Source organism: Danio aesculapii, chromosome 4, assembly GCF_903798145.1.
Source record: "Danio aesculapii chromosome 4, fDanAes4.1, whole genome shotgun sequence".
NCBI classification, from domain to species: domain Eukaryota; kingdom Metazoa; phylum Chordata; class Actinopteri; order Cypriniformes; family Danionidae; genus Danio; species Danio aesculapii.
In genome coordinates, this window is record NC_079438.1 from 39,105,367 (window position 1) to 39,132,740 (window position 27,374).

The following is a 27,374-nucleotide window of genomic DNA, read 5'->3' on the forward strand; positions in this document are numbered from 1 at the left end:
CAATAATGTGACTGTAAATTATGAAATATAACGTATCTAAAATATTGAATTGAAATTGGTATTTATTTGGTTGAATATGATTTGTATTTATTATGTTTATATGAACACAATTGATTAGATTCTTATTTATTACATCTTATTTTTAGGTTTATGAAGTAAATTATTTCAATAAACATATTTATATGTTCATTCATTCGTTCAATTTCTTTTTGGCTTAGTCCCTTTATTAATCTGGGGTCGCAACAGTGGAATGAACCGCCAACTTATCCAGCAAATGTTTCACGCAGCGGATGCCCTTCCAGCCGCAACCCATTTCTGGGTATTTATATGTTATGCATTTCAATTCTGTGCACCCCAGTACTTCCAACAAGGGCTCATTTATTTTTAGAATGTCTATTTTCTCATTTTATTTGACTTTCCTTTACCTCATTGTAAAATTATTTGAGTTTTGTTGTATAAATGAAAATAAAAATTATCGGTAGATTACTTTAATATTTCTTTAAATATATACATTAAATATACATTTAAAATAAATAAATAAATAAATAAATAAGTAAATAAATGAATGAATAAATAAATAAATAAATAAATAAATAAATAAATAAATAAATAAATAAATAAATAAATAAGCATACTTTTCTACTTCCTGCTTGCTCATTCCTCCCCGCGCGAGGGCGCTATTCAGCCTCGAAGATTACTAAACGATGAGCGAGGACGTGACCGTTCACAAACACGAGCGGATCTCAAATGGCTCTTTAAGTCACAATGGACCCGTTTGACAGCTCCGATTCTTTGGAAGGCCCATCAAAAGCGGCTGCGACAAATGCAGAGTTTTCTGAGCCGTGGTCGCGCTTCTCCGCCTGGCTCGAGTGTGTGTGCGTCGTTACCTTCGACCTCGAGCTCGGACAAGCCATAGAGGTACACAATGATGTGCACGCACGCCTAACATCTGTTTGTCTATTTCTTTACTACATGCATAACCCTTTAGGGGCTAAATTTACATTGTAATAAGATGCAATGAAATAGCAACATCATAATTACAAAATCCTCATTGTAACCACAGCAACAGCAGCATCATCACTGTATGTGAGTAACATTCTTCATGTTGTCCTCAGCTTGTTTACCCCCATGATGTCAAACTCACAGAAAAGGAGGTAGGTGCAAATTAATTAAAATACTTAACCTTTTTTATTACCATCTATGGCATTATGCATGTGTAAGAGGTGTTACAAACACAAATTTCCTTGTTAAATACCTTAAAACTATTTACTATATGCTTTTCAGAAAACAAGCATCTGTTACTTGTCGTTTCCTGACTCATACTCAGGTAATGTGTTGGCAAAGACTGATTTCATCAGTGCTATCATGATAAACTGCTGAAATTTGAGTATTGTGACTCAGTCACATGAGTGCATGTCTATCCCAGGATGCCTCGGGGACACTCAGTTCAGCTTCAGACTGCGGCAGTCTGTGGGCCGCAGCAGTTCTTGGTTTGGACGAGAAGATGTGTACAACAGGGATGCCCCAGTGACCCTGCAGGTTAGAAATGGACTTTTGTTTTCTAGGCTGAGTCTAATGTTTATACTAAGGATTTGGGGCATTTTTGCAGGGCAAATCAATAGGATGTGATGTTTATACACTCAGTGGCTTCCCTTTTCCCAATTCGAGATGATACTGACAGAGCTATGCTGAAATGTCATTCATCATGCTCTGCAAAGAAGAGATTCATTCAAACTAGTCTCACATAGTTTGTAGTCTGAATTATGCTTCATAATCAAACTGTTTTACTGTGTAATTTGAAATCAAACTTTGATGTGAGATTATTGGAGCATTAAATCACATTCAGTCTCAGTATGAAGTGTGCACAAGCAATGATCTGTTGTTACAATTTACTTAAAGGGTTAGGTCACCCAAAAATGTAAATTCTGTCATTGATAACTCGCTGTCATTCTGTTTTAAACCCTTGACATCTTCGTTCATTTTTAGTACACAACTTAAAATATTTTAGATGAAATCTGAGAGCTTCTTGATCCTCCATAGGCAGCAACAGTCACAAGACATTCGAAGTCCAGAAAAGTAACCAAAAAACATTGTCAAAACATTTCATGTATCTTCAGTGGTTCAAATGTGATCATGCAGAGTCACATGGAGTGTTTTGACAGTGTCTTTGTTTCCTTTTCTGAACATCTCAGGATGTCTTAATCTTAATTTGTGATCTAAAGATGAGCAAAGGTCTCAGGGGTATGGAACCACATGAGGGTGAGTAATTAATAACAGAATCTTTGGGTGAAATAACCCTTAACCAATAAAATAATTCCAAATACTACACATAGCCCCATTCCCCAGAATCCTCTGCTTTGAAATGGTTCAAACCATAAATAAAGTGTGCATTTCTGTCTTTCAGAAGGAGCATGCCCATTTGCACGGCTATGTGTATTTCAGACAAGTGAAAGATGCGTCTGTCAAAAGGGGCTACTTTCAGAAGGTGTGTAACTGAAATGAAAGTTTGCTGGTGCTTTTTCACAATGAGCTTTTTATTTAGAGTTGGGGCCTTGTGGTCAATGTACAATGCACACATAGTGCTGTGAATGAAATCAGTCTTTCTTTGTCTCTAGTCTCTGGTGGTGGTGTCAAGGCTTCCGTTTGTGAACCTCTTCCATTCGCTGCTGCAGGTCATCGCTCCTGAATACTTTGAAAAGCTTGAACCTTGTCTGGAGACAGGTGAGGCCAATTAAGCTATATAAAACATACAGTGGTCAAAAGATAAGTCCAGCCAAATGTTTGTTTTTGCAATTTAGGCAAACTTACTGATGTAAATTTTTTAGGTGTATTGGTAAGTTTTTCTTGGAGAGTGTAAAATGTTTGTACTCATTTGTATACAGTACATGCTTTTTGATGAGTTACAAGAAAATGGCTGTTAATCAGATACAATGATGAACCAATAATTAAATGACTATATTTTAGTCACTTGATGCCACTTGAATGTTTTGTTTTTCTTTGCTTTTTTTGTTTAGTAAAATAAACCCATGAGCAATGTTAGTTTTCTTTATTTGCTGAATAATTTAGTCAGTTAAAGTGATAGTTTACCCAAAAACGAACATGTTCACCCTCCACATGGTTCAAACCCGTTTCTTTCTTCTGCACAAAAGAAAATATTTTGAAGAATGTTGGAAACCTGCGACCGTTGACATCGTTAGTATTTGTTATTACTATTATGGAAGTAAATGGTTGCCAGTTTCCTACATTCTTTAAAATATCTTCTCATAAAGAAACTCATAAATGTTTGGAAGCACTTGAGTGCATGCAAATATCAATTTTTCAGTGAACTATCCCTTAAAGTATTTTAACCAAGTTAATTGTTTTCTTTTTCTCACTATAACATATTTCTCATGTTTTGGTGGTCTGATATTAATTGAACTTGTATATAATAATATATGCATAAATAGGTTACAAAAAGCCACATTTAATTTACTGCAATTTATTGCTGAAATAAATGACAGTTTAGAGTATATTGAATTAGAAGTAGTTGTTTTAATTGTAATGTTTTTTTTACAATGTTACGGTTTTAATGTATCTTATTGGTTGGTGTGTTTAAGTATGTAATGAGATTGACCAATGGCCAGCACCAGTACCAGGACAGACCCTCAACTTACCTGTGATGGGTGTGGTGATGCAGGTAAGAATGTTATAGATAAAAAAGTATCATTATTGTTTTAGTTAAAAAGCCATTTATAACATGATATTTTGGATAAAATAACTCCACCTTTGCCTGGAATTTGACTGTCAAGCAATCTGAGCAATTAATAAAATTCACAAATTGACAGTGAAAACCATAGCTGGCAGTGAATGCTTTTCAATATGTTATGTATCTGTCATCCAATTTATTAAATGGTTGTGGATTTACAGGTCAGAATACCCTCAAAAGTTGAAACAGCAGAAGGAAGCCCTGTAAAACAACAACAAACAGAGGTGCATACCACATTTTTTAAATACAACAATTATGCCCACATATGCTTTTATTTGTGCATATGGTTAACATCTGGTTTCATGATTGCAGAATCTGCTCCCCGCTCCCACAGTACTCCCATCAGTTCATGAGCTGGATCTATTTAAGTGAGTATTGCACTGTTCTGCAATTACGAAGCCATCTGTTGATTTTACAGCCATCACTAATAGCTGCCCTGATTGACCTTCATTAATCAGATGTTTCCAGTCGGTCCTGATTCACGTGCAGATGCTTTGGGAGCTGATGTTGCTGGGAGAGCCGGTGGTTGTAATGGCACCTTCTCCAACCGTGTCCTCAGAGACTGTGCTGGCTCTGGTCAGGTATGAACTGTTCTTTTAGAAACACATATGCAAAATTTGTTATGTGGAGCTTGGGGATAATAACCTTAATGCTTGTCCATAATCTATTTTAGCAGATATTAGATTTAGATCCTGGTTGGAGGATTTTATCATCACTATTTTTGAGATATTGATAAAAAAAATCGTAAAATATACATATTTAAAAATCTAAATAATTAATCTTCATATTTATTATTTATTTAAAAGTTTTTGTCTGATTTTCACCAGTGGCTGGTTATATAAACTTCGGTTTTTTATTTTTCTTCAAGGCTTCCCATTACTTTCTAAAGTCAGTTACAGAAAGGTTGACTGCTGTGAACTGAATCCAAAAAGCAAGACGTTTGCAACTGGCCACAATAAAAAAAAAAAATAATAAAAAAAAAAATAATATATATGTATATAGTAGGTAGGTTATATCCTGTTTTCACAATGAATTAAATGTACAAATGTGATTTATTATACTTATAAAATATTTTTAAAAGTGTACAGTGTTTGTTCTAATTAAAGTTACAACTTGAATGTTTCATGAAACCTTTGTAAAAATAAAATAGCAACATGTAAGTGAATTATGATTTAGCATAACAGATTCATGAACAAATGAAACAACATACTTATTCTGACATACTTATTGATATCCAGTTAAAGTCAGAATTATTAGCTCTCCTTTGATTTATTATTATTATTATTATTTATCCTTTTTTAAATATTTCCTAAATGATGTTTAACAGAGCAAGGAAATTTTCACAGTATGTCTGACAATATTTTCACAGTATGTTTCACAATATTTTTTCTTCTGGAGAAAGTCTTATTTTTTTTATTTCAGCTAGAATAAAAGTATTAATATTAAAAAAGACATTTTAAGGTCTAAATTATTAGCCCCTTTAAGCTATATATTTTTTGATAGTCTACAGAACAAACCATCATTATACAAAAACTTGCCTAATTACCCTAACCTGCCTAGTTAACCTAGTTAAGCCTTTAAATGTCACTTTAAGTTATATACAAGTGTCTTTAAAAATATCCAGTCAAATATTATTTACTGTCATCATGGCAAAGATAAAATAAATCAGTTATTAGAGATGAGTAATTTAAACTAAAATCTTCTCTCCGTTAAACAGAAGTTGGGGAAAAAAATAAACAGGGGGCTTATAAACCAGGGGGCTAATAATTCTGACTTCAACTGTATAAAGAATAAGTGATGAAACCCTCTTTTCATCTTTGCTCCACATTTTTTTTTTTTTTACATAACACATACGTATCTTATGTTCACTGTTTCAGCTCAATTGACCCACTGCACTACTTTGGTGATTACCGACCATACTTTACCATTCATGACAGTGAATTCAAGGAATACACCACCAGGACTCAGGCTCCGTAAGGAAAAAAAACACACACACTAGATCTTACAGCAAAGGTCTAAAACTTGATTCCTGGAGGGCATCAGCTCTGCACAGTTTTGCTCCAACCCTAATCAAACACACCTGATCAAACTAATCAAGGTGATCAAGACTACTAGAGAGTATTAGGCAGGTGTGAGTTGGAGTTGGTTGGAGCTAAACTATGCAGAGCTGCTGCCCTCCAGGAATTGACTTTGAGACCACTGCCCTACAGTTTTTCTTTAAAGGGATTGTCACACAAAAAGGAAAATTCTGATTCACCATCATGTTATTCCAATTTCTTGAAATATATATACGTTTATGTGTGTGTTTTTGAAGCATGATCTTTTTTCAGTTAGGTTTTGGAATAATAATTAAAGTGAATAATTGAAGAATTTATGACTTGAATGTTTAAATAATCCACAAATGTTGTATGAATGTTTTTACAGTGTTTTTTTTTTTGGTAATTTATTATTTGAGTCATCAAAAACTGCAGTTAGGATATTCTTCAAATTGGTATTTTCATTTTTTGGGTGAAACCTTCACCGAATGTGAGCTACCTTAATTTGTATGTAGAAGAAACATCATTTATGGGGCATCTGTTTTCTGCTTTCAGACCAAATGTGATATTGGGTGTCACAAACCCTTTCTTTATAAAGACCTTTCAGAGCTGGCCTCACATTATTCGCCTTGGAGAACTGAAGATGTCAGGTAATTGTTTTTAGTTCTTACATCACTCCTGATAAACATGGTTTTGCCACAGAGATATGTGAAATCTGAATTTATCTGCAGGTGATTTGCCAAAGCAAGTGAAGATCAAGAAATTGGCAAAGTTAAAAACACTGGATACCAAAACAGGTACAAAACAAGGCTTTCAGTAATCTATGTATAGATTTATCTATAATTACTGAACACCTTTTCATAGAAAAAAATGTATAGTATAGTAAAATACTTGTATACTAGTAACTGAACTAAACTTCAACTGTGAAAACTGGACTGAAACTGTTTCAATTTCCTAGAAATTTATGTTAACCTGTTTTGACATCCTACATTGTAAAAAGCACTATAGAAATTAAGATGAATTTAATCATTAGGTATATAATAATAATAATAAAATAAATAAGTTTAAATATATATTTTTCTGAAGGTATCTACACTGCATACAAGACCTTCCTACACAAAGACAAAACCCTCATCAAACGACTTTTAAAGGTAGGCTATATATGTCTGTTGGAAAACTACACAATTTATTTAACCTGAAAGTAATAGTATGTTTGAGTTTTTGCTTGGTTTTTTCCATTTTACTTTCAGGGTATCCAGAAAAAAAGGCCATCAGAGGTGCAGAGTGCCATTTTGAGGCGACATCTCTTGGAGCAAACTCAGAGTTTCATTCTTCCACTGGTGAACTTTGTTTTTTTTTTATTATTTTTACTTTTGTTCAGAGCTTAAAGGCTGAGTTTACCCCAAAATAATCATGTCATTCCAAATATTAATTAAATTAAAATGTATTATATGTATATATTATAATAATTTATTGTATAATATTATTGTATTACAATATTTTAATAAAATCTCATATTTCTGTTTCTCCAATTCTATTCAGCCATAACTTTCTGACTTCAAAAGGGAATAATAAAAGTTGTTCAATTCAAACTCAAAGCCCTCTGAAGAGTAATTTAAAGTCTCTGAACAGATTTAATTTGAACTTCTATTGAGATGTAAATGTAAATTTCTTTGTAGCTCAACCAAATACTTGAGAATGAACTGCATTAGTTATTGCACATCAAGCAGACTCAGTTGTTATTTATTTAATCCCTTATGAATGTTTTGATATGTCTGTTTTGGGCAAACTGACAGAGATTTGTCAAATTTGCTAAAAAAAAATGCATTTCTTCAAGCTGTTAAGAGTGGCTGATTGTAGTATTGGTAACCTAGTAACCAACAGTAAACAAGACCAGTATAATGGAGACAGCTGGTTAGTAATGTTGGGTTTGTCTGAGTTTATTCAGCAAATGCATTGCCATCTCCCATCATTTGCATCAACCCTTTATTGAGATTTATGAAAAAAAAATCTTTATTTGTGTAGTGCGTCTAAAAAAACGTACAATTTCTTAAATTGTTTATAATGTCAATAGCGTGAATAAATAATGACAGTTTAAATTTCTAGGTAAACCAAGCCTTCAATGATAGCCACAGTCTTTAATTTTTCACTAAGCAATCATGAGCTTGATTTTGAGGGGATTTTTATTTATTTATTTCAGGAACGGTATTTGGAAACCCTCATGCCTCCACAGAGATCTGTGTCTCCATGGAAGGTTGGTTCAATATAACATAGATTTACAGTAAATGAGGCTTTGATTGTGTTACACCTGAAATATAACAGCCATTATGTGTTTTCTTTGCGTGCCAGACGCCTCCACAGATCCGGTCCTTCAATCAGGATGAGTTCATGAAAACTCTGGAGCAGGCAGGACCACAACTAACACTGAAAGGAGATTTTACAGGCCTGTACAGGTACTATAACACGCTGTTGTCATCCAATAATCTGCAGTCTTACGGGAAATGCAACCCAGGACATTTGGGAATTAATGACCGAAACTTCCTATTGATTGTGCATGTGATAAATGTGGGTTTCAGGCGTTTCTTCCGATCTCCAAACTTTGATGGTTGGTATCGGTTCAGGCACAAAGAGATGAGTCAGAAAGTGGAATGTCTTCATTTAGAGGCCATCTGTGCGGCTGTGAGTATGACACTAAATCCGGATTCGCTCTGTTTGAACTTCCATAATTATTACTAGTTCTGAGTTTGCACATAAAAAAAATAAAATTTGTTTAGTCAATTTTATAATAATCCCTCATGTCGTTCCAAACCCGTATGATTTTTGTTTCTTCTAACACAAAAGAGAAATTCAGAGGAATTGAACTGGTCACTCTTTTCCATGAAGTTGCACTGAATGTAAATCAAAGCTTTATAAAGGATGAAAAGCACCATGAAAAGGAACTATAATACGTAGTCTAATTTATAACCTATATAAATGACAGTGAAGAATCTTCAAAGAAAAACAAATCACTGGTTACACACAACTTTACTGATAACATGAAATTTCTCTTAAAAAAAAAAGCAAATCATCATATTATAATGATTTTGATGATATTGAAGACAAGATCTAGCATTACAAGAATAAATAACATTATTTACAGTAAACATATAGTAGTCAACATTTGAAGTGGATCAAAAATGTTTTTCAAAATTGTGTAAAAACAATAAAGAGTGTTGTTCAGCAGTTTTAGGACAACTTTGATTTAAAGGTTTTAAACCACTTCAAATGTTGACTACTGTATATTACAATAGAACACGGGTGTCAAATCCAGTTCTTGTGCAGAGCTGTGGCCCTTAAGGAACTGGATTTGACACCTGTGCAATAGAAGATTATGAATGCCATTTCATGGATTTTCTGGTATATTTTCCTAGATATTTCTGATCAAATAAGTGAGCATTATGCTTTTTGCAAAAGCAATAAAACAATCTTACCGCTTTTGAATCTGTATGGTCATATTAAATGTGGTATAGATTCATTTTGTTAAAAAAATTTAAAAAGTCTTCTCTTACAGACTTTTTTGGGAACAAATCATGCGATTAGGTATATTATCCTGGTTAATTATACAAAAAGAAAACCAAAAACAAAAGAACAAACCAATGCGAGCAGGTAGTCAAGATTTTCAGTGAATACCAACTATCAGTCTGTTTTTAGTTGCATGGAAAAGTGAGACCAGTACATTTCTTCAAAATTCTTCTTTTGTGTTCCACAGAAGAAAGAAAGTCCTACGAGTTCAGAACAACATGAGGGTAAGTAAACAATCAAGATAATTTTCATTCATGGGTTGCTCCTTTAATAGCTTAATAAGTTTGAATATGGTTGGATTTTATTAATTCAGGATCTGCTGACATGGACCAAAGACAAATCGGAGGTGGAGATTGTTGACCTCATCCTGAAGTTGCGAGAGAAATTGGTGAGTGAAACTGATGGGGTTATAATTATATGTTATAATATGTGTTTTGTGTTCAAAATTTGAATTCTGTCAACATTTATTGCCAATCGTTTCCATCCTAACATGAAGCAAATCTTCACAAAAAAGAAAAAAAAAAAATCACAAAATTGCATTTAGATGCATTTTCATCAAGTTATTAGAGTGGCTGATTTTAGGATTGGTAACTTGGTAACCAACAGTAAACAAGGCTAGCACAATGGAGACAGTGGTTGTGATTAGTAATGTTTCCTTTTTCGACACAAGTCCAGAACAGCATCAAGCGAGTGTGAAAAATGTTATGCCAAATAATAATCACCCTATGTTGATTAATAAAAGCATACAAAAAAATTGTGTATGGAGAGCACTAGAGCTCTAGCTAAGCAAAACATGTTGGTTAAATTCATAAACAGCCATCATGATCATTGAAGCTCAGAAATTAATCTCTGTTTACAGCAATTCAGAAGTCTGGGATTTTCAGTCAGTGACTAAGTGCCACTTATAACTACTTAATTTATAAGCTCAATAGAAATGGTTGATTATAATGTTTAGCACTGCAAAAAGGCAATTCAGTAAAAAAAAATTATATATATGTTGCAAGTTGAAAGCCTTCATTCAGTTTCACATTAGAGGCACAGTTCTCCCAAAAATGAAACATTACTCTCCATTTCCTCATCCTCAGTTATTTTTATATCTTTATTCTGTTGGACATAAATGAATCTATTTTGAAGAATGTTCCAGAAACCACTGGCTTCCACCTAAAAAAAATATTTCAATGCCTACTGCCACCAACATTCTTCAAAATTTAGTTCAACATAAATGGAAACTAAAATAGTTGTCATTGTAGTTTGTCATTTTTGCGAGAACTATTGCTTTAATTAAGTAGTTTTTTCTTTTTCTTTTTTCTGACCCCATTACATCATTAGAACAATACAAAATTGAAAAAAAATGATAACAAATTTCCTTCTTGCATGAACTGTCCTTTAAAAACATTTACCTGAAGCTTCTCTTTTTCTGTTGCCTTGGCCAGATGAGAGCTCGAAAGCACCAGCTTCCAGTGAAAGAACAGCTTCTGGAGAGATTAGAGCAGTCCATCCAGACCATCATCAGCTCCTTGCCTGAGGACCTACAGACAGTGTTACACAGACAGTGACAATCAGACCCGCATCAACACACTGACCAGCAGATATGTCCTGAGAGTACCAGCCAGATATGAACCCATAACACCTGCACAGGTATCAAACCTCACCTCATCCTCTGGTACACGCATATACCCTACCTGAGAGGCCTTTTATTTTTGATGAGTGAAACTGCAGACACTGCTGCTATCCTAGATGACACAAGAAGAACAGTCTCGGGTTAAGGTCATTTGAAGTTATCGTCCAGGCTTCATATGAGATTTTAAATGTTTGCTAAATGACATTTTAAATGAACAAATATCAAGCGTTTAAAGCCTGCAGTCAGTTAGGACTGCATGAACATAAGAGGTTTTTTAGAAGTCATTTACATCTTTAGTCAAATAGATTAAAGGGATAATTCACCCAAAACAGAAACTTCTGTCATCATTTCCTCACCTTTTACTTGGTTCTTTCTTCTTGAACACAAAAGAAGTTAGTTTGAAAATATGATGTAACCATTGTATGTTTATCTTACTATGGAAGTCAATGGCTACTGGTTTCTAACATTCTTCAAAATGTCTTCTTTTGTGTTCATTAGGCAAAAAAACTCATATAGGTTTGGAACCACTTGAGGGAGAGTTCATTTGAATTTTAGGGTGAACTATTTCTTAAATAAAAGGATGAACATTTTAATTGGCATATGCAATATTTAATTACCATATAATTTTCATAAACATGTAAGACATGTTTACTTGAAGCTTTTAGGATTGTTATAATTTATTTGATTTATTAAATATCAATGCTTCTATTCCGATGATGATATTAGGTGTTATTTAGGGACATTGTGTATTTATTTATTATTTATTTGAACGCTTTACCTGACCCGAAGTGCACAGAAGAACCACTACGGCATCGTTTTGCCTGTTTTTATTACTTTTATATATTAGAAGCTGATCTTTTAGCCAATTTTATGACAATTTAGGGCAGGATTAACACACTGCTTTAATCTAGTACAATTATGATTGATCTATAATCATCATTGACATTTTAAAATTGTCCTGCAGTATGAATGACTGATGAGTGGAAGTGAAACTTGGTCACATCATATTCTGTTTGCTAGTCACAAATGTTACTTTTTTAGCAACCTGAACCTTTTTTTAAAGGGAATGTTGTTGTTCTCTTCAGTTGTGACTATTTCTGCACTACTTTTTTCAGGTAATGTAGGTTTATATTGTATGATTGCTTGATTTAATTTAGCCATTTTCTCAGTATTATAAAATGTTTGAAAGTACCATGTTTTTATGGATGGGACTGTTTTATTAAAGCCTATGTTTGAATAAACCAGCAGTAAAAGTTTAATTGTTACAACAGTTGCTTAATCAATCAATGTTTTAGCTGTAAGTGTAAATGCAACATTTTCAGGAAAAAAAAATCTAAATATGCATTGGGAAATGCTTTTTTCTAACAATTATTATTTAATTAAAATATTATTATTTCTCACATGTAAGTATAGTATGACATTCTGAATCCTTTTTTAAGTAATGCGCCTATAATAAACGGTTGTCACATTTCAGATTCTTCTGTTAACTGCAGTTCTTATGAAATAATGAGATGAGCATTTAGAAGTGGAGAAAAAGTATTTATAATTGTTTGTTATCTTGTTTCCAAATGAATGTTCCAACTTTTAATAATTATTTAAAACATAAGCAAAGATGATTATGTGTGTGTGATTGAAAATGTAACCGAATAAAATATTTTGAAAATTTTGCTAAGCTGCTTCATTTAAAAAAAAAAAATTATATACTGTATTTAATAGGGCTGCACAATATATCATCGATATCACAATATGCACATCCGCAATAGTCTCATCGCATGATCGGCTATTAACTGATGATAATAATATTGACCAGGTGATTTATTTGAAAACACTTTGATTTGTCATTGCATTGTTTATTCATAAAGTTACCAAAACGTTTATTATTTATGTGTGTTTTTAGGGCCTGTGACTGTGAGCTAGTCAGTATAAAGCAGGGGTGTCAAACTTAATTTCAGCCCTGCTTAAACACTTGTAGGTTTCAAACAAGCCTGAAGGACTCAATTAGTTTGATCAGGTGTGTTTGATTAGAGCTAAACTGTGCAGAGCTGCGGCCCTCCAGGATCTGAGATTGACACCTGTGCTTTAAAGTATCCTGGCTTTAAGAAAGATTAATTGTATTTATATAAATATATGATATAACCTATACAGTTGTATTTTACCTTTGATTATCAAATTTATCTTTCTGAATACTGCTAAACATCCATATAGCATTTTATTTGTACAGTGTCATTGCTTTACTGTATTTATCAATGTTTGTTTTTGGTTTGTTATATTTTGAAATGTAATAAATCATCCCATTGTGTCTAAATTTATGAATTCTTTCCAAATAGACCTATTCATTTCATCTGAAGTTATACTCAATTTTGCAAGAAATATCGTAAAGAAATAAAATATTGCAATGTCAGTTTTTTTTTTTCCAATAACATGCAGCCCTAGTATTTATACCTTAATATACAACAGAAATTGTTTGAGGGAGCAAAGTAGTTTATTGTTTTGGTCAAAGATTGAAAATACACATTTATTCTGGCTGCTAAAATTTGAAACACTGAAACCGTGAAATGATTTTTCTCAAACAGAAACAAAGCTAAATGTGTATATACAGCTTATATAAAGGGTTAACTAACAGTGGAGTCTTCAAATGCCCAAGCAAAACACAAATCCAAATAAACTTTATCCCCCAAAAGCTTGTTATACATTAAAGTAACTCAAATTCTTCTTGAATTAAGTTCAAACTAATATTGGCTTGAAAATTCAAAGCAACGGATCATTTTACTGAAATATATGCAACATATCCTCTGGAATCTATGGTTAAATGTCACCATAATGATTATATATGTGTATATGTATAAATAAAAAGTGCATTACTAGCTGGTTTCCCTCTTAAAAGCCCGTTGGTGCCTTTAAAGAGCATTTTCTTTGGATTAATATGGAATTTAACCGTTCAGTCTAACCAAATAGTGTTGCATTACTTGCCAGTTATTATGCAAAATCAGTAACAGTATTTTGGTGCACCCAACTACGTTGAAAACACACTAGAGGGAAGTATTGAATTATGGTCCAACTCTTAACATTATTCAACACTTGACTCAAAACCATTCATAAAGTGTTTAGTATCCCTGTCATGTAATCATACTGTAGTAGGACTATGTATATATACACCATATTGCTCCTGTTATTTGGTACACACTGCACACAAAAAGTGGTCAATAAAAATAAACCAATATTTATCTTAGGACAGAAGAACCACAAATTCTCTTCAGATCAAATAAATACTGGTTTGCATCATCTCATTCCTGCCGTCCACCAACTGTGCTGCTGCTGCTTAAGCACCACTTGTTTCTCTTGAGGGCTAAAGTGCAAAATGGTCAAAATGGCTGTGAGAGTCTGCTGGCGCCCTCTGGTGTCTTGGAGCGTGAGGAACTTATAAATCACATTCTTGAGATACTCTAGGTTGGCCCCATCTCTCCCCTTGTCCCGAATACGCTTGTCCAGCTGGCCCCGTAGCTCCACAAGCTCTTCCTCATGTCTCTCGCCATTAGCAATTAGCTTCCCTTGTAGTTGGTGCAAGTCTTCTTCTAGGCGATGCTTTTGTTTGCGCAGGGCGGCCACTTCTACCTCTTTGCGTGCCAGCTGTTCGGCATAAAGCAATAAAGTTGGCTCGTTGGGCCCGGCTAGTTTCAGAGCTTGAGCGATGATGTCGCTTTCTTCTTGCTCTGGATCAACTTCATCAAGGTCACCACCTTCCAACGCTGTGCTGCTATTGATAATGTGCCTCTGGTGACTTCCGAAGCCCATCACTGCGGATGCCCTGAGTCGCTCCAGCTCAAGGTCTTTTTCTGCCAGGAGAGCCATTGTGCGATCTCTCTGTTTGTGCAACTCTTCCTCAAGCCTCACGAAATTCTCCCGGTGTTGAGCCTCCAGCTTTTCGACCTCCTGTTTGTGTGTCTGCTGGAGAGCTGCAATTCCCTGTTGCCGCTCCTCCAGGTCCCGTTTATGCTTCACTTCTGCTTCGTCGCTTAGTATCCGAAGGTTTATATACTTCTCTTTTAGCTCAGCCAACTGATCACGTGCTTCTTCTAACTCTTTGGCCTGGTTTCCATCTTTTGTGTTCTTGTTCTTCAGAACCCCCTGCGCCCTCATTTTGTAGCGCTCAAACTCCTCTTTTATCTGCCGGAGCTCTTGTTGGTAGTGGAGCGCTGAGGCCTTCTCACTTTCAGAGACTTCATGGTCCTTTTCTCCTCCCTCCAGCAGCTTCTCAATATCTAGGCTCTGGTCTTGAGATCTTTGTGCAGCCAGTAAGAGTAACTTCTTTACCTTCTCCAGTTTGTCCTTTAACGCATCTACGTTCAAGTTCATTTCGTCCATGTTTAGATCAGAGCTTGTCGTCCTATTGACTGCAGCGATGGCGAGGGTTTTGTTCTCAGTGTCGAGCTGAAGGATGCGTTCCCGTAGCTTCTGAGTGTTTTGTTGGTCCTTCTGTCTGGCCTTCTCGCAGGCACCCAAGAGTTCAGAGAGCTCAGATACTCGCTCCTCAAGACTTGCAACTCGGGTCTCCTCCATCTTCGCCTGCTCTCGGAGAAGCTCATCTGCTTGTGCCACCTTTAAATATGCGGAAAGGAGTAAGAAATAAGAATGTTTAGATCACTAAAAAAACACTTATGTCCAGTGTTTCTCCAGAAGGGATTCTGCTTCAAAATCTGTTGAATCAAGTTCTTGCCTCGCATTTTTTCTTTTCACTGTAATCAGTTATTCTTGGATGTACATCACCATATGGATGAAAGATTTATTGCTACTTCTGCTACATTGGATCTTGATCAACTGTAGCATAGAAAAGAATTCCACGCATAATGTCCATGTTCTTTTATACGTACATGTGTAGAGTAAGGCATTAACCAATAATAGTGTTGAAAATTTGAATACCAAGTAAAATAATATCCACCAGGGTCATTGTATACAAACAACCAGCCTGAGTTCACCAAGTAGGACACGTTCCTGAATTAACATCTATGTTGATCCTGGAGCAACCTTCCAATCAGAATTAAGGGATACGTTTACCATTTATGTTAAGATTAGGTGTATGCACTTCTACATAATTGTTATCTAACTATTATTCCTTCTGATTTTGGGAATATTTAAGGTTTAGGTTTTATAAGTTTAGGGGTAGGGAATAGGTATGGATTACATTTTCTAACAAAAATAATGTTCCAGGATCAACAAAGATGTTAATCCAGGATCGCATTGTTCTTGGCAAAATCATGACGTGTGTATACAAACCCATAGAATACCTGTGAGTAAAATTTACCTTTGCTTATATAACTGGTTTTGGTAAAGTTTAAAAAAATGTATTGTTATTGTATCATGCCATTTGTCTTCAAAAAGTTATAATTATTGATTTTTAGATATCAACTACATTGCTGAGCTGACCGGCGACAAAATCACTCATCCCAAATACCAACCCACCATTAACCATGGCATGTAGTGTATTTAATGCCCGTTTGGCATTCATAAATCCGCTTCTTTTATCCAAATTGTGACTAAAACTGGTTACCTCCTTTCTCAGTACGTAAAAGGTAGAAGGCCTAGTAAAATGGCAAGTTAAATCAAAGGCTATGTGAAAATTGCTGCACTAAAGTAAATGCATTCTATATGTAAACTTGACATATTGGTGCTTATAGATATAAATGCCTCATTTTTATTCTGATTTTATCTCAACTGTTTTTAAAGGGATAGTTCACACGTCATCCTTTACTCACCCTTGACTTTCTTCCAACCAGTTTGAGTTGTTTTATTGAACACAAAAGAAGATCTACTGAAGAATGTAAGAAACTTGCAACCACTGACTTTCATAGTATTTGTCATGTTTTCATGCATTTCCTACTAAAAGAAATAAAAAGCTTAAAGGTTTCCACAATCTTCAGTATATCTTTTGGGTTTTACAGCACAAAAACAGGACAAAATAACTAGTTTAAAACAAGTAAAGGGTGAATAAATTACTGAATTTTTCTTTTTGGGCAAATGATCCCTTTAACAACAGAGGGTTGTAACAATAAATTTTTTTTAAAAAGTCAACGCTCCAAGACTTCTATATTTTATTAAAAATCTGTTCTTTGACAGAGAATTGCCAGTCTTCATTATGACTACAACAAATATTAGGCATCACGTGGACTTCCATCACTAAACGGTAACATACGACCTCTTTAAAACATACCTTTCTGATTTCCTGCTGAAGTTGCTGATTGAAGTGAGCTTTGAGGTCTGCATTCTCTTGCTGGAGCTCCTCAACACGTGGGTCAGGTTTACTGTTCTCCACCGCTGCAGCCTTCAGGCTCTTCTTCAGCTCCTCCCGTTCCTGAATGATCTCTTTCAGCTGCGACTCATAATCTAGCCCTCGGTCTGCTGCCTGCATGGCTTCAGCCAACGTCGCCCGTGCGTCCTCCAGTTTGAGTTCTGCATCCTGTTTCAGTCCCCTCTCCTCCTGCAGAAGTTTCTGGAGCTCTCGGAGCATGAGTGCATGATCGCCCTGCTCCTGCTCCCGTTCATGCTGCTGGGTTATGACCCTGGCTTTGCTCTCTGCAAACTGCTCCTGCAGGCTTTGAAGCTCGGCCTGGTGCTGCTTCTGATCTTCCTCCAGCCTAGCCTGCAGCTCCTCCAGTTCCTGCTTCATCTTCCGCTTGTCCGCCTGAAATGAAGCTTCCATTCTGGACTTTTCTTGGGTAACGGTGGCCAAGGAACTGGTCAGGGTGGACAGCTGCGTCTTCAGTTGGATGACACGGCGATCAGTGTCTGCCACTTGTGGTGTCGGCTCTGAACATGCACTGCTGCTGGTGCTGACGCCACTTTCAGACCCACTTGCCTCCTCAGATTGCTGGGGTGAAGTGTGTACAACACCCCCAGCCGTGGCTCCATCAACAACACAGCTTTGGTCATCCTCTGTTTGGTCTCCTTTAGTGCTGTTGCTCGTCACACTAGTGGCTGTTTCAGCAGAGGCTGCTGTATCCAGGCTGTCTTCACTATGAAGTGAGCATCGGTCATCTCCAAGATCAGAAGGCAAAGCTCTGCTTCCTGAAGCTCCATCAAATGAGAGGTTATCAAGACGCTGACTTAAGTCGACCTCTTGAGAAATGGTCAGAACCTTCAGACTGGCTTCCAGGGCTTCTTTTTCCTTAAGCAAGCTTTGGTAAGCCCTGACGACATCTTTAAAGCGGGTCTGATACTTTACAAGCTGCTTCTTCTGCACCTCAATGGTTTCCAGGAGTTCTTTCTTGCTTGGGCCTCCACCAAAGCTCATGCCGAACTTCTCCATGATGTATCACCGTCAGTCAGGTTTCATACTCTCTGATATGATCTCCACCTGCTTGGTAAACACAGATTAATTATGACTGTGAATTTAAGAAAAGCAATGTGAATCAAGCAGCATCTTTCTTAATATGAATAGTTCTGTTGCAAAAACCTCTAAATGTCGTTTGTTATTTTACTCTTGCGTGCAGGCTCAGTAATTTTACCTATATAGTGGCAAATAAGTTCTTTTCATTGCCTTTAAAGTAAAATAACTGAACATGAACATAGGAGGCTAAAAATAAATGCTTATTTTAGGAGACAATTTCGGATGGCATTTAGAGGTTTTGGCATCTGAACTCTTCATAAATGGATATTATATTGGATAAATATTCCATGTCACAATGATTTGATCATTATTGTTTGGTTTACACTTCACTAAAATCATGTTTAACACTATTTTGTATTTTTGTTAGTCCTTGAGATTGTTATTATCTGGTTGATTTAAAATAATTCTGACTATTATTTACTGCTATTTATGAACAATATTCACACTAGGGCTGGGCGATTAATCGAAAAGTAATCGAAATCAACATTCAGAACCTATAATTGATCTATTTTTTTCCAGGACTATTTTTTCAGTTACTTTCCCAACTGAGTGTGGAGTCACGTGACCCCGCTCTGTTAAGGCTGATTTATACTTCTGCATACATCTGATCTTTGGTCAAGTAGGACAATAGAACCATTCTTGAAGCTTACATTGCACTACATTGATGATGATTGGAAGCTGCGCCTTGAGACGGCATATTTTCCATTAAGTTAAAATGATTATTTACATGAAAGTATTTGTTTACAGAAGATGCAAGAAATGCACTGTTTAAAATATTAATTACAGGATATACAAGAGTTATTTTTATTAGAAGAGACACTGCTTATTTTCTACTTTTAATATGAAAAACACTGAAAATAATTTACATTGTATCTAAATGTGCAAGTTATTTATTTTCACCTTTCAATAAGAAAATTTGGTTTTAGGTAATGTGTGTTTTAATTTCAGTTGTTCAATGTTGATGTTCAATAAATAATCATAGATAGTAGAGTGTGTTTTCTTAAGTTATTTTAAAATCATGTAGCCTTCATTCAAAAATCATTCCCTTGTAATATGTGAGCATATTTACTGTACAAAACTTGTCAATTAAATAAATAATATAATCGTTCATTAATCGTAATCGAGTTAAAATGTTCAATTAATCAAAATTTTGACTTTACACTAAATCGCCCAGCCCTATGTCACAATGCTTTTATCATTAGCATTAATGTTAGTTTCACACTTCATTAAAAACACGTTTAAAACTATTTTGTGTTTTTGTTAGTCTTTAAGATTGTTTTTGTCTGGTATATTTTAAATATTTTTGACTATTATTTACTGTTATTTATGAACAATATTCACACCTTATGGAGTGGACCGCACGAACAGGTAAATGTAATAGCATTAACAAAAATTCTTGTTTCTGCTGGGTTTTCTATTGCTCCTGTCCGGCAAGTTCGGAAAATGCTGACTACTACTAACTACTTTTATGAATAATAGATAATAAGAAAGCACTAGGACATAAAATAATGAGACAGAATAATTAGACAAGCATGCTTAACTGTTATTTGACTTTTCTTGTTTCTTTCTTATTTTGTTCGGTGTAATAAAATAACGTTACTGACTAACGTTAATTACAGTTCATTTGTTGTCTGTAGCTAGTTAGCAAGTTGTAAATGTATAACAATAATGTATCAAATCTCACATCGTGACATACAGGTTAAATGAAATGTGAATCAAGCATACCTGAATGTGCTTTTAGGTTAGTTTCATGATCAAATAAATGTATTTAAAGGCAGAAAAAGCCTGAAATGTTGCAGTAACCCGAGTACGTGTCGTGTTTACTTCCAGACGTCGCTTCCTGGTTGGGAACTGGGAAGTGACGTTTGAACGTTAGTTAAAAGCTTGAGAGAGTTACAAAATAAATCTTACCAGTTCATAAATAAACCACAAACCAATGTATTTTGACAAATTATTCTATTTTAAAATGTTTTGAATAAATAAATGTGCCGGAGGAAAAAAACATTCCGAATTACATTTCACGATAAACTACGAACTGATGAGTTGCTGTTGAGATGTAAGTATTTTCGTTGATTTGTGTTTATATATATATATTAAATGCTAAAACACTTACGTGCATGTTATTCAAAAACTTTTAGGGTTGATTTAAGTGTCAAAACGTGCTGACGTCAAGTTTGTTGTGTGCTCTTATTTATGTATTAGGTATATTTTGTGGTATAATCCCTGGTGTTATGCTGAAATATGAAAATGTTATTTTAGGATATAACCATCAGATTGAACATCCAGATTTTTTATTAATTTAATCTTGTTAAAGTTTTGGCTAAATGTTTTATACACAAGTGTACATTTTGTAAGCATAAACCTTTCTTTCAGATTTTTCTTGAAGATATAAATCTTTATATGTCTTTGATTTCTGAATCTACTAATAAGAAATCTGTAAAAACTGTGAATCTGTTTAAAGGATACATTTTTGCTTCCTGGCATGTAATGTGATATAATGCAAATGTTGCATTTTATTATAATAATAAAACAAATTCAAATAATTAGACGCAGAGAGTGACAAAAAGTGCGATAATTTATTATGGTTACTCTTTTTCTTCTTTTCAAAATAACTGTCATCAGCACCAAACACCAATATAATTTCAAGCATTGTAAATAAGAAAAGTTAACTTGTGTGACATTTACACAAAAGCAAGATTTGAGCAGTTGTTACACACATTAACCAGGCCCACATTGATGATAATTTGTTGTATTTGTTATTAATATGCACAAAGAATAATATGAAAATCTGATATCATGTGATGTAAATCAACAATATTTTGTAACAGTAGAATACATACATAAAATGCTGATACATATCGGTTGTCATTCTTTAACTTATGTCCCAAATAAATCCTCTCATTGTGAAAAAAATCAAATTCTTCTGAAGGATGAAACATCTAAACCTGGTTGTATCAAAAACAGGCATTCATAAAAAAATCATTACATATTACAGCATAATATACAATACTGGTCAAAAGCATGAGGTCCATTTTTATTTATTTATTCATTTTTTATTATGATGTTCATTGAGGCACCATTTATTAAATGTAAAAAAATTGTTAAATTGTTAAATATATATTACAATTTTAAATAACTGCTTACTTATTGTATGTAGTTTTAAATTAAATTGTTACTCCAATCGTTATTGATTTTATCACTATTGCCATTAATAATAATAAATAATAATAATAATTAATATTTGAGTGATTTCTGAAGGATCATGTGACTCTGAAGACTGGAGTAATGAAGCTGAATATTCATCTTTAAAATCCTTGGAATAAATGATAAACTACTTTTGAACAATTATTTTATAGTGCAATAACATTTAACAATTTTACATTTTGTTCTGTATTTTTGATTAAATAAATGCAACTTTGGTCAGGAGAATAAGCTTATTTTAAAACAATTAAAAATCCTACTGACCCCAAACTTATGTAATACATATAGACAGCAAAAACATGTTCATCACAGCCTGGAAGTGCAATACTGAACACTTTATATTTGCTAAAAACAATGGATGCACTATGAATCAGAGAGCTTAAGGCATGCGGTAATTGTGTACAACAGGATTTTCAGCAAAGTTTTGGACATGTTGTTCATTCAGAGGCCCGCTCTAATGTTTCAGTAAACCATTTCAGAAATGCACACTTTTTACTTTTTTATTTATAAAGATTGCTCTAAGTACCCTGATTGTATTGAGCAATTAGTCTTTTTTAAAATAAATATTTGCTGAAATTTTATTTCAATTTCATTACATATATATATATATATATATATATATATATATATATATATATATATATATATATATATATATACTGTATATATATATACTGTATATATATATATATATATATATATATATATATATATATATATATATACATATATATATATATATATATATATATACATATATATATATATATATATATGATGAAATTGAAATAAAATTTCAGCAGTTATTTATTTTCAAAAGGACTATATAATTGTACAGTTGAAGTCAAAATTATTAGCTCCTGTGAATTTTAAATGTCCCAAGTGGCGACACGGTGGCTCAGTGGTTACCACTGTCGCCTCACAGCAAGGTTGCTGGTTCCCGACTGGGTCAGTTGGCATTTCTGTGTGGAGTTTGCATGTTTGCATGGGTTTCCTCCAGGTGTTCTGGTTTCCCCCAGAGTCCAAAGACATGCGCTATAGATGAATTGAATAAACCATAGCCATGAATTGGCCATAGTGTATGAGTGTAAATGAGAGTGTATGGATGTTTCCCAGCACTGGGTTACAGCTGGAAGGGTATCCGCTGTGAAAAAAATGCAAACATTTCAATAGTGTGCTAATAATTTTGCCTTCAACTGATCAAAAAGTTAAATTTTTCACCCTAAATATTTTGTTCTCATGTATTGATTTATTGTACTGTAACCAATGTAATGCACTTCTTCATCACAGAGCAGTGTTTCTTCATGTGAGTCTGCTGACCAGCCGACTGGCTGAAGCTCTTTCCACATAAAGTGCAGTGATATGGTCTTTCTCCAGTGTGGACTCTTTCATGTGTAGCCAGTGATGCTCGGTGAGTGAAGCACTTTCCACATTGTGTACACTTGTACGGTTTTTCTCCAGTATGGATCCTTTGGTGCTGTAGCAAATAGTACACTTTAGTAAAGCAGCTGCCGCACACAGAGCAAACATGCTCCTTCACACCATTATGTAACTTCTGGTGCTCTTTCAAACAATCCATCCGAGTAAAACTCTTTCCGCATGAGGAACACGAGAAGGGCTTTTCCTTCAAGTGAACCGACTGATGTCTTTTCAGTTGGAAAGCTGAAACGAATGTTTTTTCACACTGGTCGCAGCCGAATGGTCTCACTCCCGTGTGTAGGAGATTATGCTTTTTCAAACTCTTTTCATTACTGATTTTCTTCCCACACTGAGGACATGAAATCGCCTTTCCGTGAATTAGCATGTGATCTTTCAGGTACTCTTTTTGTTTGAAGCTCTTGCCACAGAACGAGCAGGTGAATGGTCTTTCTCCAGTGTGGACACGTACGTGAGCGTTCAGGTGTCCTCTATGTGCGAAGCTCTTTCCACACTGGAGGCAAGTTACAGGTTTCTTGGCTTGTGTTTTTTTATACGATGAGCTGTTTTCAATTTTAGGCCAACTTAAAAGTTCTTGATAAGGAGGTTTCTCATCCACATTTAGTTCTTCGGTTTCTTCTTTGACTTTCATCATTCCTGAATTGAACAAATAAAATAGTCAAAGATCAATGAAGGAACAGCTAAAGATAACAGTAGCCTCATTTGGGTACAATTTCATGAGTATTCTTACTTTACGCAATTATTGTGAACCAACTTCTTACTATAAAACACATTAGAGGACTAAAATGTTATTGGATATTGCTAACAAGCTACATAAAAACTAAAACTTTCACAAAGATGAAGTTTGTATGGTCAATGACCGAGGGCATAGATTCGCTCTTGACATTGGTGGGGACATATATCCCTAGAGCGCATGCACTGAACAGCACAAATTATGTTTCACGCTTTTAAAAACATGAATAAAGTACATAACGATATAAAATAAACACTTAATAATACAAATAACAATCCCGTCCCATACTGCAAAAGTCAATTTACATGATTTTACTGCAGTTGGGCTTTGAGGAGGTATGAATGTAGAGAAATTTAGAGGTGTGTGATCCAATTTTTCATAATCATGGAGGTCAAAATCGAACCTGAATTTCAATTCACTGAAATTTACTCAATTAATTGCACTTCCTTGGTTAATAGTATTACAGTGAACTCGTAGCAAATTTGACTTTGTACACGCGTAGGCTACTGAGGGTTGACGGAGCATTGTTTTATTTTGAAGTTGATTAAATTATTGGTAGGGACATTTCAGGAATTGGTAGATATTGGTGGGGACACGTTCCCTCCATCCATGCCAATTCTATGCCCTTGTCAATGACAAGAGTTTTAACCTTTTAACTGCCCTACCAAGAAAAAAATATTTGTATTGAATTTCCTAACTTCTCAAGTCACTAGTTAATAATAATTAATAATTCACTCAATGCATTTTTTTCAACATCCCATAATTTCTCAAATATCAACCTCTACCAAATGGTAGATTTGTCAGTTTATGGTGTAAGTACCCAAATTAATACAAATACTATGAAAATCAGAAAATATGAAGTATACAACCAAATTTATTTAAAAACATAATCAAAACATTTTGAATACTAAATCATGCCATAAAATATTTCAGATTCTCAATTGACATGTTTTTTGTTGTTGTTTTTCTACAATAAAACCAAAATCGGGTGTAGTAGTGCAACAATTATGTTTGGTTTTTTGCAAACCAACAATGCTGTGTAGTGTAAACCATTATTTAAAATGTGGTCAACCATTTGGTAGAGTAGGCAGTTAAAGCAATTAAAGCACAATGGCAAATAATAGTTTTTGTGTAATTTTTGTTTTTAATTGTTCCTGCAGATTTTATAAAGGTAAATGTAAAACTTTAAAATCAGGTCAAGATAATTGGACGCTTAGAATATTTTTTATTTTACCTTACGAGTACAGTACACCATAAAATGGGGGTTTTATGTCATTGTCTTTCCAGAGCAAAATGTCTAAAGATGATCTGGGAATCATTTGAAGAATTAAGTGATTTCTGTAAAACACTATAAAAATGAATTGAAAAAATATACTTTAAATGGTCTCATATTTTCTGTTGGCATATAAACGTACTTAAATTTGTTGTTTTTCAGGAAACATCAGAAGACTCTATATGAAGAGTTTAGATGCAAAAACCTGTAAGTGCCGTCTGAAATTTTCATATAAAATTAGCATTTTTCTCAGTCTGTTGTATGTGTAGTTTCAGTAATTTTACTTAGTGCAAAAAATAGGCTATTTTCAGTGCCTTTAAAAGGAAATAACCTGAAAAAAATAACACATTTTAGAGAAAAATTCCAGACGGCATTTAGAGGTTTTTGCATTTGAACTCTTCATATGTTAATCTTTATGGTAAATGTGCAGTAACCATGGTTTTATAATTAATGTAACAAAGCCTTTGTTAATTTACCATACCATACTATACTGTTTTTTTTTTTTTTTCATTAAATAGTAAAATCAATCATGGGTAATTTTCAAAAGGCAAATGTATCTAGATTTAAGGATTATTAGATATTTGTATAGGAAAACAAAAACTGAGTATTAAAAGTATTATATTATTTCATTTATTTATACATTTTCATTCGGCTTAGTCACCTTATTCATCAGGTGTTGCTACAGCAGAATGAACTGCCAAATTTCATTTATTCATTCATTCGTTTTCTTTTCGGCTTAGTCTCTTTATTAATCTGGGGTCGCCACAGCGGAATGAACCACCAACTTATTCAGCATATGTTTTACGCAGCGGATGCCCTTCCGGCTGCATCCCAGCACTGGGAAACACCCATACACTTTCACATTTACACACACACTCATACACTACGGCCAATTTAGCTTGTTTAATTCACCTATAGTGCATGTCTTTGGACTGTGGGGGAAACCAGAGCACCCGGAGGTAACCCACACAAACACGTAGAGAACATACAAACTCCAAACAGAAATGCCAACAGTATGATTCCATAGTACTGACCCAGCCGGGACTCGAACCAGCAACCTTCTTGCTGTGAGGCGACAGTGCTAACCACTGAGCCACAACATCACCCATATTATATTTTTTATTTATTTTTTATTAATTGCAAAGCTAAAAATATTCCACTCCATGAATTTAGTAATTTGTACTCTGATGTAATAAAAATAAACTATTTAATCTAAATCTATTTAATCTAAATCTATTTAATCTCTCTATTTAATCATCCTCATGTGATTCCAAACCTTTATGGATTTCTCTTTTTAGTAGAAATGTGTGTATGTTAAACAGAAAAAAGAAACACCAACAGGTTTGTGACAGAACTGTCCCTATAAATTGTGGAGGAGAGAATTAAGAGAGTTTTAGTACACACAGAAACCCTGGATTAGGTTGCCTGATACTGACTTTTCTCATCTGCACTCAGTTCTTCACTTTCCTCTTTCACTTCCATCTGGCCTAAAATGAACACATTAGAATCAGAATTACTTTACTTTCATTGTACAGGTGTATAATGAAACTCAAGTGCAACTCTAAACACACACAGAACAAGCAAAATACAAAACAAAATCTCTTGCATCTCGACATGACAGCAAGAATAGATAGGCAGTAGAAAGTGTACTGTACAGTATTAAACAGTCAAGTGTATATAAATATGATAAATAGTAAAATAAAAACATCCATTGAGCATTATTAGTTACCATAAGATGTCTGCTTTCCATTAATAAATTTACCTTTCCAAGCGACAAGATCCCAGGGCTTTAAAAAATAATCTATTTTTAATAATGTAAAATTAGGAGGCTGATTTAATGGAGAAACTGTTTATTATTTAACGCATCGACTGTCTAACGGCTAATCTTCAGCATGTTTGCTATTAAGCATTCGCTTTGGAGATTGTTTAGGTGGGAGAAAATGTTATTTTATAAGAGAAGTCAAAAGCGGATCTGCAACGGACCGTTCTGACCTTCTTTGTTGTTGTTTTTACACAGCGATTCCCAAAATTAAAAGCGCACCACCGCCATCTATTGTTGCTGTACCATGCGGCACTTTTCTTAAATCAAGTCAATATCATATCTTTCATATAAATTTCATTCAAGATTAGTTTTTAAATTCTTGCAAAGTTGTAGAATCCATGCATAACTTTATCAGGGTAAACATTAACCGAACTTGAACATTTCATGTTTGACCTTTTTTTTACACTTACATCTATAAACAATTTTAGCAGCCTCGTTAAAAGGCAATGTTTAAATAAAGTATTATTGGACTTCCATAGATCACGTTAACCACAGGTAAAACCAAACACAACCTCACTTCAATAGTATAAAGTTATTATATTTGGATAAATGATAAATGAAAAA

General features: G+C 34.3%; 3 protein-coding genes across 6 annotated transcripts; 1 reads left to right on the forward strand and 2 right to left on the reverse strand.

The window, feature by feature from the left end:
* Positions 1–698: 698 nt before the first annotated feature.
* On the forward strand, positions 699–12,204 carry dennd6b (DENN/MADD domain containing 6B). 2 transcript variants are annotated; one of them, XM_056455624.1, is made up of 21 exons: positions 699–918; positions 1,116–1,154; positions 1,285–1,327; positions 1,427–1,539; positions 2,405–2,485; positions 2,616–2,721; positions 3,597–3,676; positions 3,907–3,969; positions 4,058–4,113; positions 4,204–4,326; positions 5,623–5,718; positions 6,337–6,431; positions 6,513–6,578; positions 6,868–6,932; positions 7,032–7,121; positions 7,982–8,035; positions 8,131–8,234; positions 8,358–8,460; positions 9,530–9,566; positions 9,656–9,730; positions 10,776–10,863. In XM_056455624.1, the coding sequence occupies exons 1-20, from the start codon at positions 766–768 to the stop codon at positions 9,700–9,702; spliced, it is 1,614 nt and encodes a 537-aa protein (XP_056311599.1). In that variant the 5' UTR covers positions 699–765; the 3' UTR covers positions 9,703–9,730; positions 10,776–10,863. The 2 variants fall into 2 exon arrangements, with proteins under 2 accessions (XP_056311599.1, XP_056311598.1); XM_056455623.1 differs by lacking the exon at positions 9,530–9,566 and having other exon boundaries at positions 10,776–12,204.
* Positions 12,205–13,423: 1,219 nt separating this feature from the next.
* gcc1 (GRIP and coiled-coil domain containing 1) lies at positions 13,424–20,181 on the reverse strand. 2 transcript variants are annotated; one of them, XM_056455622.1, is made up of 3 exons: positions 20,070–20,181; positions 17,169–18,311; positions 13,424–15,559 (listed from the first exon to the last, which is right to left on the reverse strand). In XM_056455622.1, exons 2-3 carry the CDS (start codon positions 18,261–18,263, stop codon positions 14,243–14,245), a joined length of 2,412 nt encoding a protein of 803 aa, XP_056311597.1. In that variant the 5' UTR covers positions 18,264–18,311; positions 20,070–20,181; the 3' UTR covers positions 13,424–14,242. The 2 variants fall into 2 exon arrangements, with proteins under 2 accessions (XP_056311597.1, XP_056311596.1); XM_056455621.1 differs by having other exon boundaries at positions 17,169–18,314.
* Positions 20,182–22,348: 2,167 nt separating this feature from the next.
* LOC130222472 (gastrula zinc finger protein XlCGF8.2DB) lies at positions 22,349–26,973 on the reverse strand. Of its 2 annotated transcripts, none has more exons than XM_056455037.1 (3): positions 26,751–26,973; positions 26,425–26,475; positions 22,349–23,618 (listed from the first exon to the last, which is right to left on the reverse strand). In XM_056455037.1, exons 2-3 carry the CDS (start codon positions 26,468–26,470, stop codon positions 22,795–22,797), a joined length of 870 nt encoding a protein of 289 aa, XP_056311012.1. In that variant the 5' UTR covers positions 26,471–26,475; positions 26,751–26,973; the 3' UTR covers positions 22,349–22,794. The 2 variants fall into 2 exon arrangements, with proteins under 2 accessions (XP_056311012.1, XP_056311013.1); XM_056455038.1 differs by having other exon boundaries at positions 26,718–26,973.
* Between the last annotated feature and the right edge of the window lie 401 nt (positions 26,974–27,374).

Bases quoted from the DNA above. Each gene is read 5' to 3' on its own strand.
- LOC130222472 (XM_056455037.1), bottom strand. From the start codon at position 26,470: ATGGAAGTGAAAGAGGAAAGTGAAGAACTGAGTGCAGATGAGAAAA. The intron at 23,619-26,424 runs GTCAGTATCAGG...TGTTCAATTCAG, and splicing joins ACTGAGTGCAGATGAGAAAA to GAATGATGAAAGTCAAAGAA.
- dennd6b (XM_056455623.1), top strand. From the start codon at position 766: ATGGACCCGTTTGACAGCTCCGATTCTTTGGAAGGCCCATCAAAAGCG. The intron at 1,540-2,404 runs GTTAGAAATGGA...TCTGTCTTTCAG, and splicing joins ATGCCCCAGTGACCCTGCAG to AAGGAGCATGCCCATTTGCA. The intron at 2,486-2,615 runs GTGTGTAACTGA...CTTTGTCTCTAG, and splicing joins AAAGGGGCTACTTTCAGAAG to TCTCTGGTGGTGGTGTCAAG.
- gcc1 (XM_056455622.1), bottom strand. From the start codon at position 18,263: ATGGAGAAGTTCGGCATGAGCTTTGGTGGAGGCCCAAGCAAGAAAGAA. The intron at 15,560-17,168 runs GTATGTTTTAAA...GCATATTTAAAG, and splicing joins TTCAGCAGGAAATCAGAAAG to GTGGCACAAGCAGATGAGCT.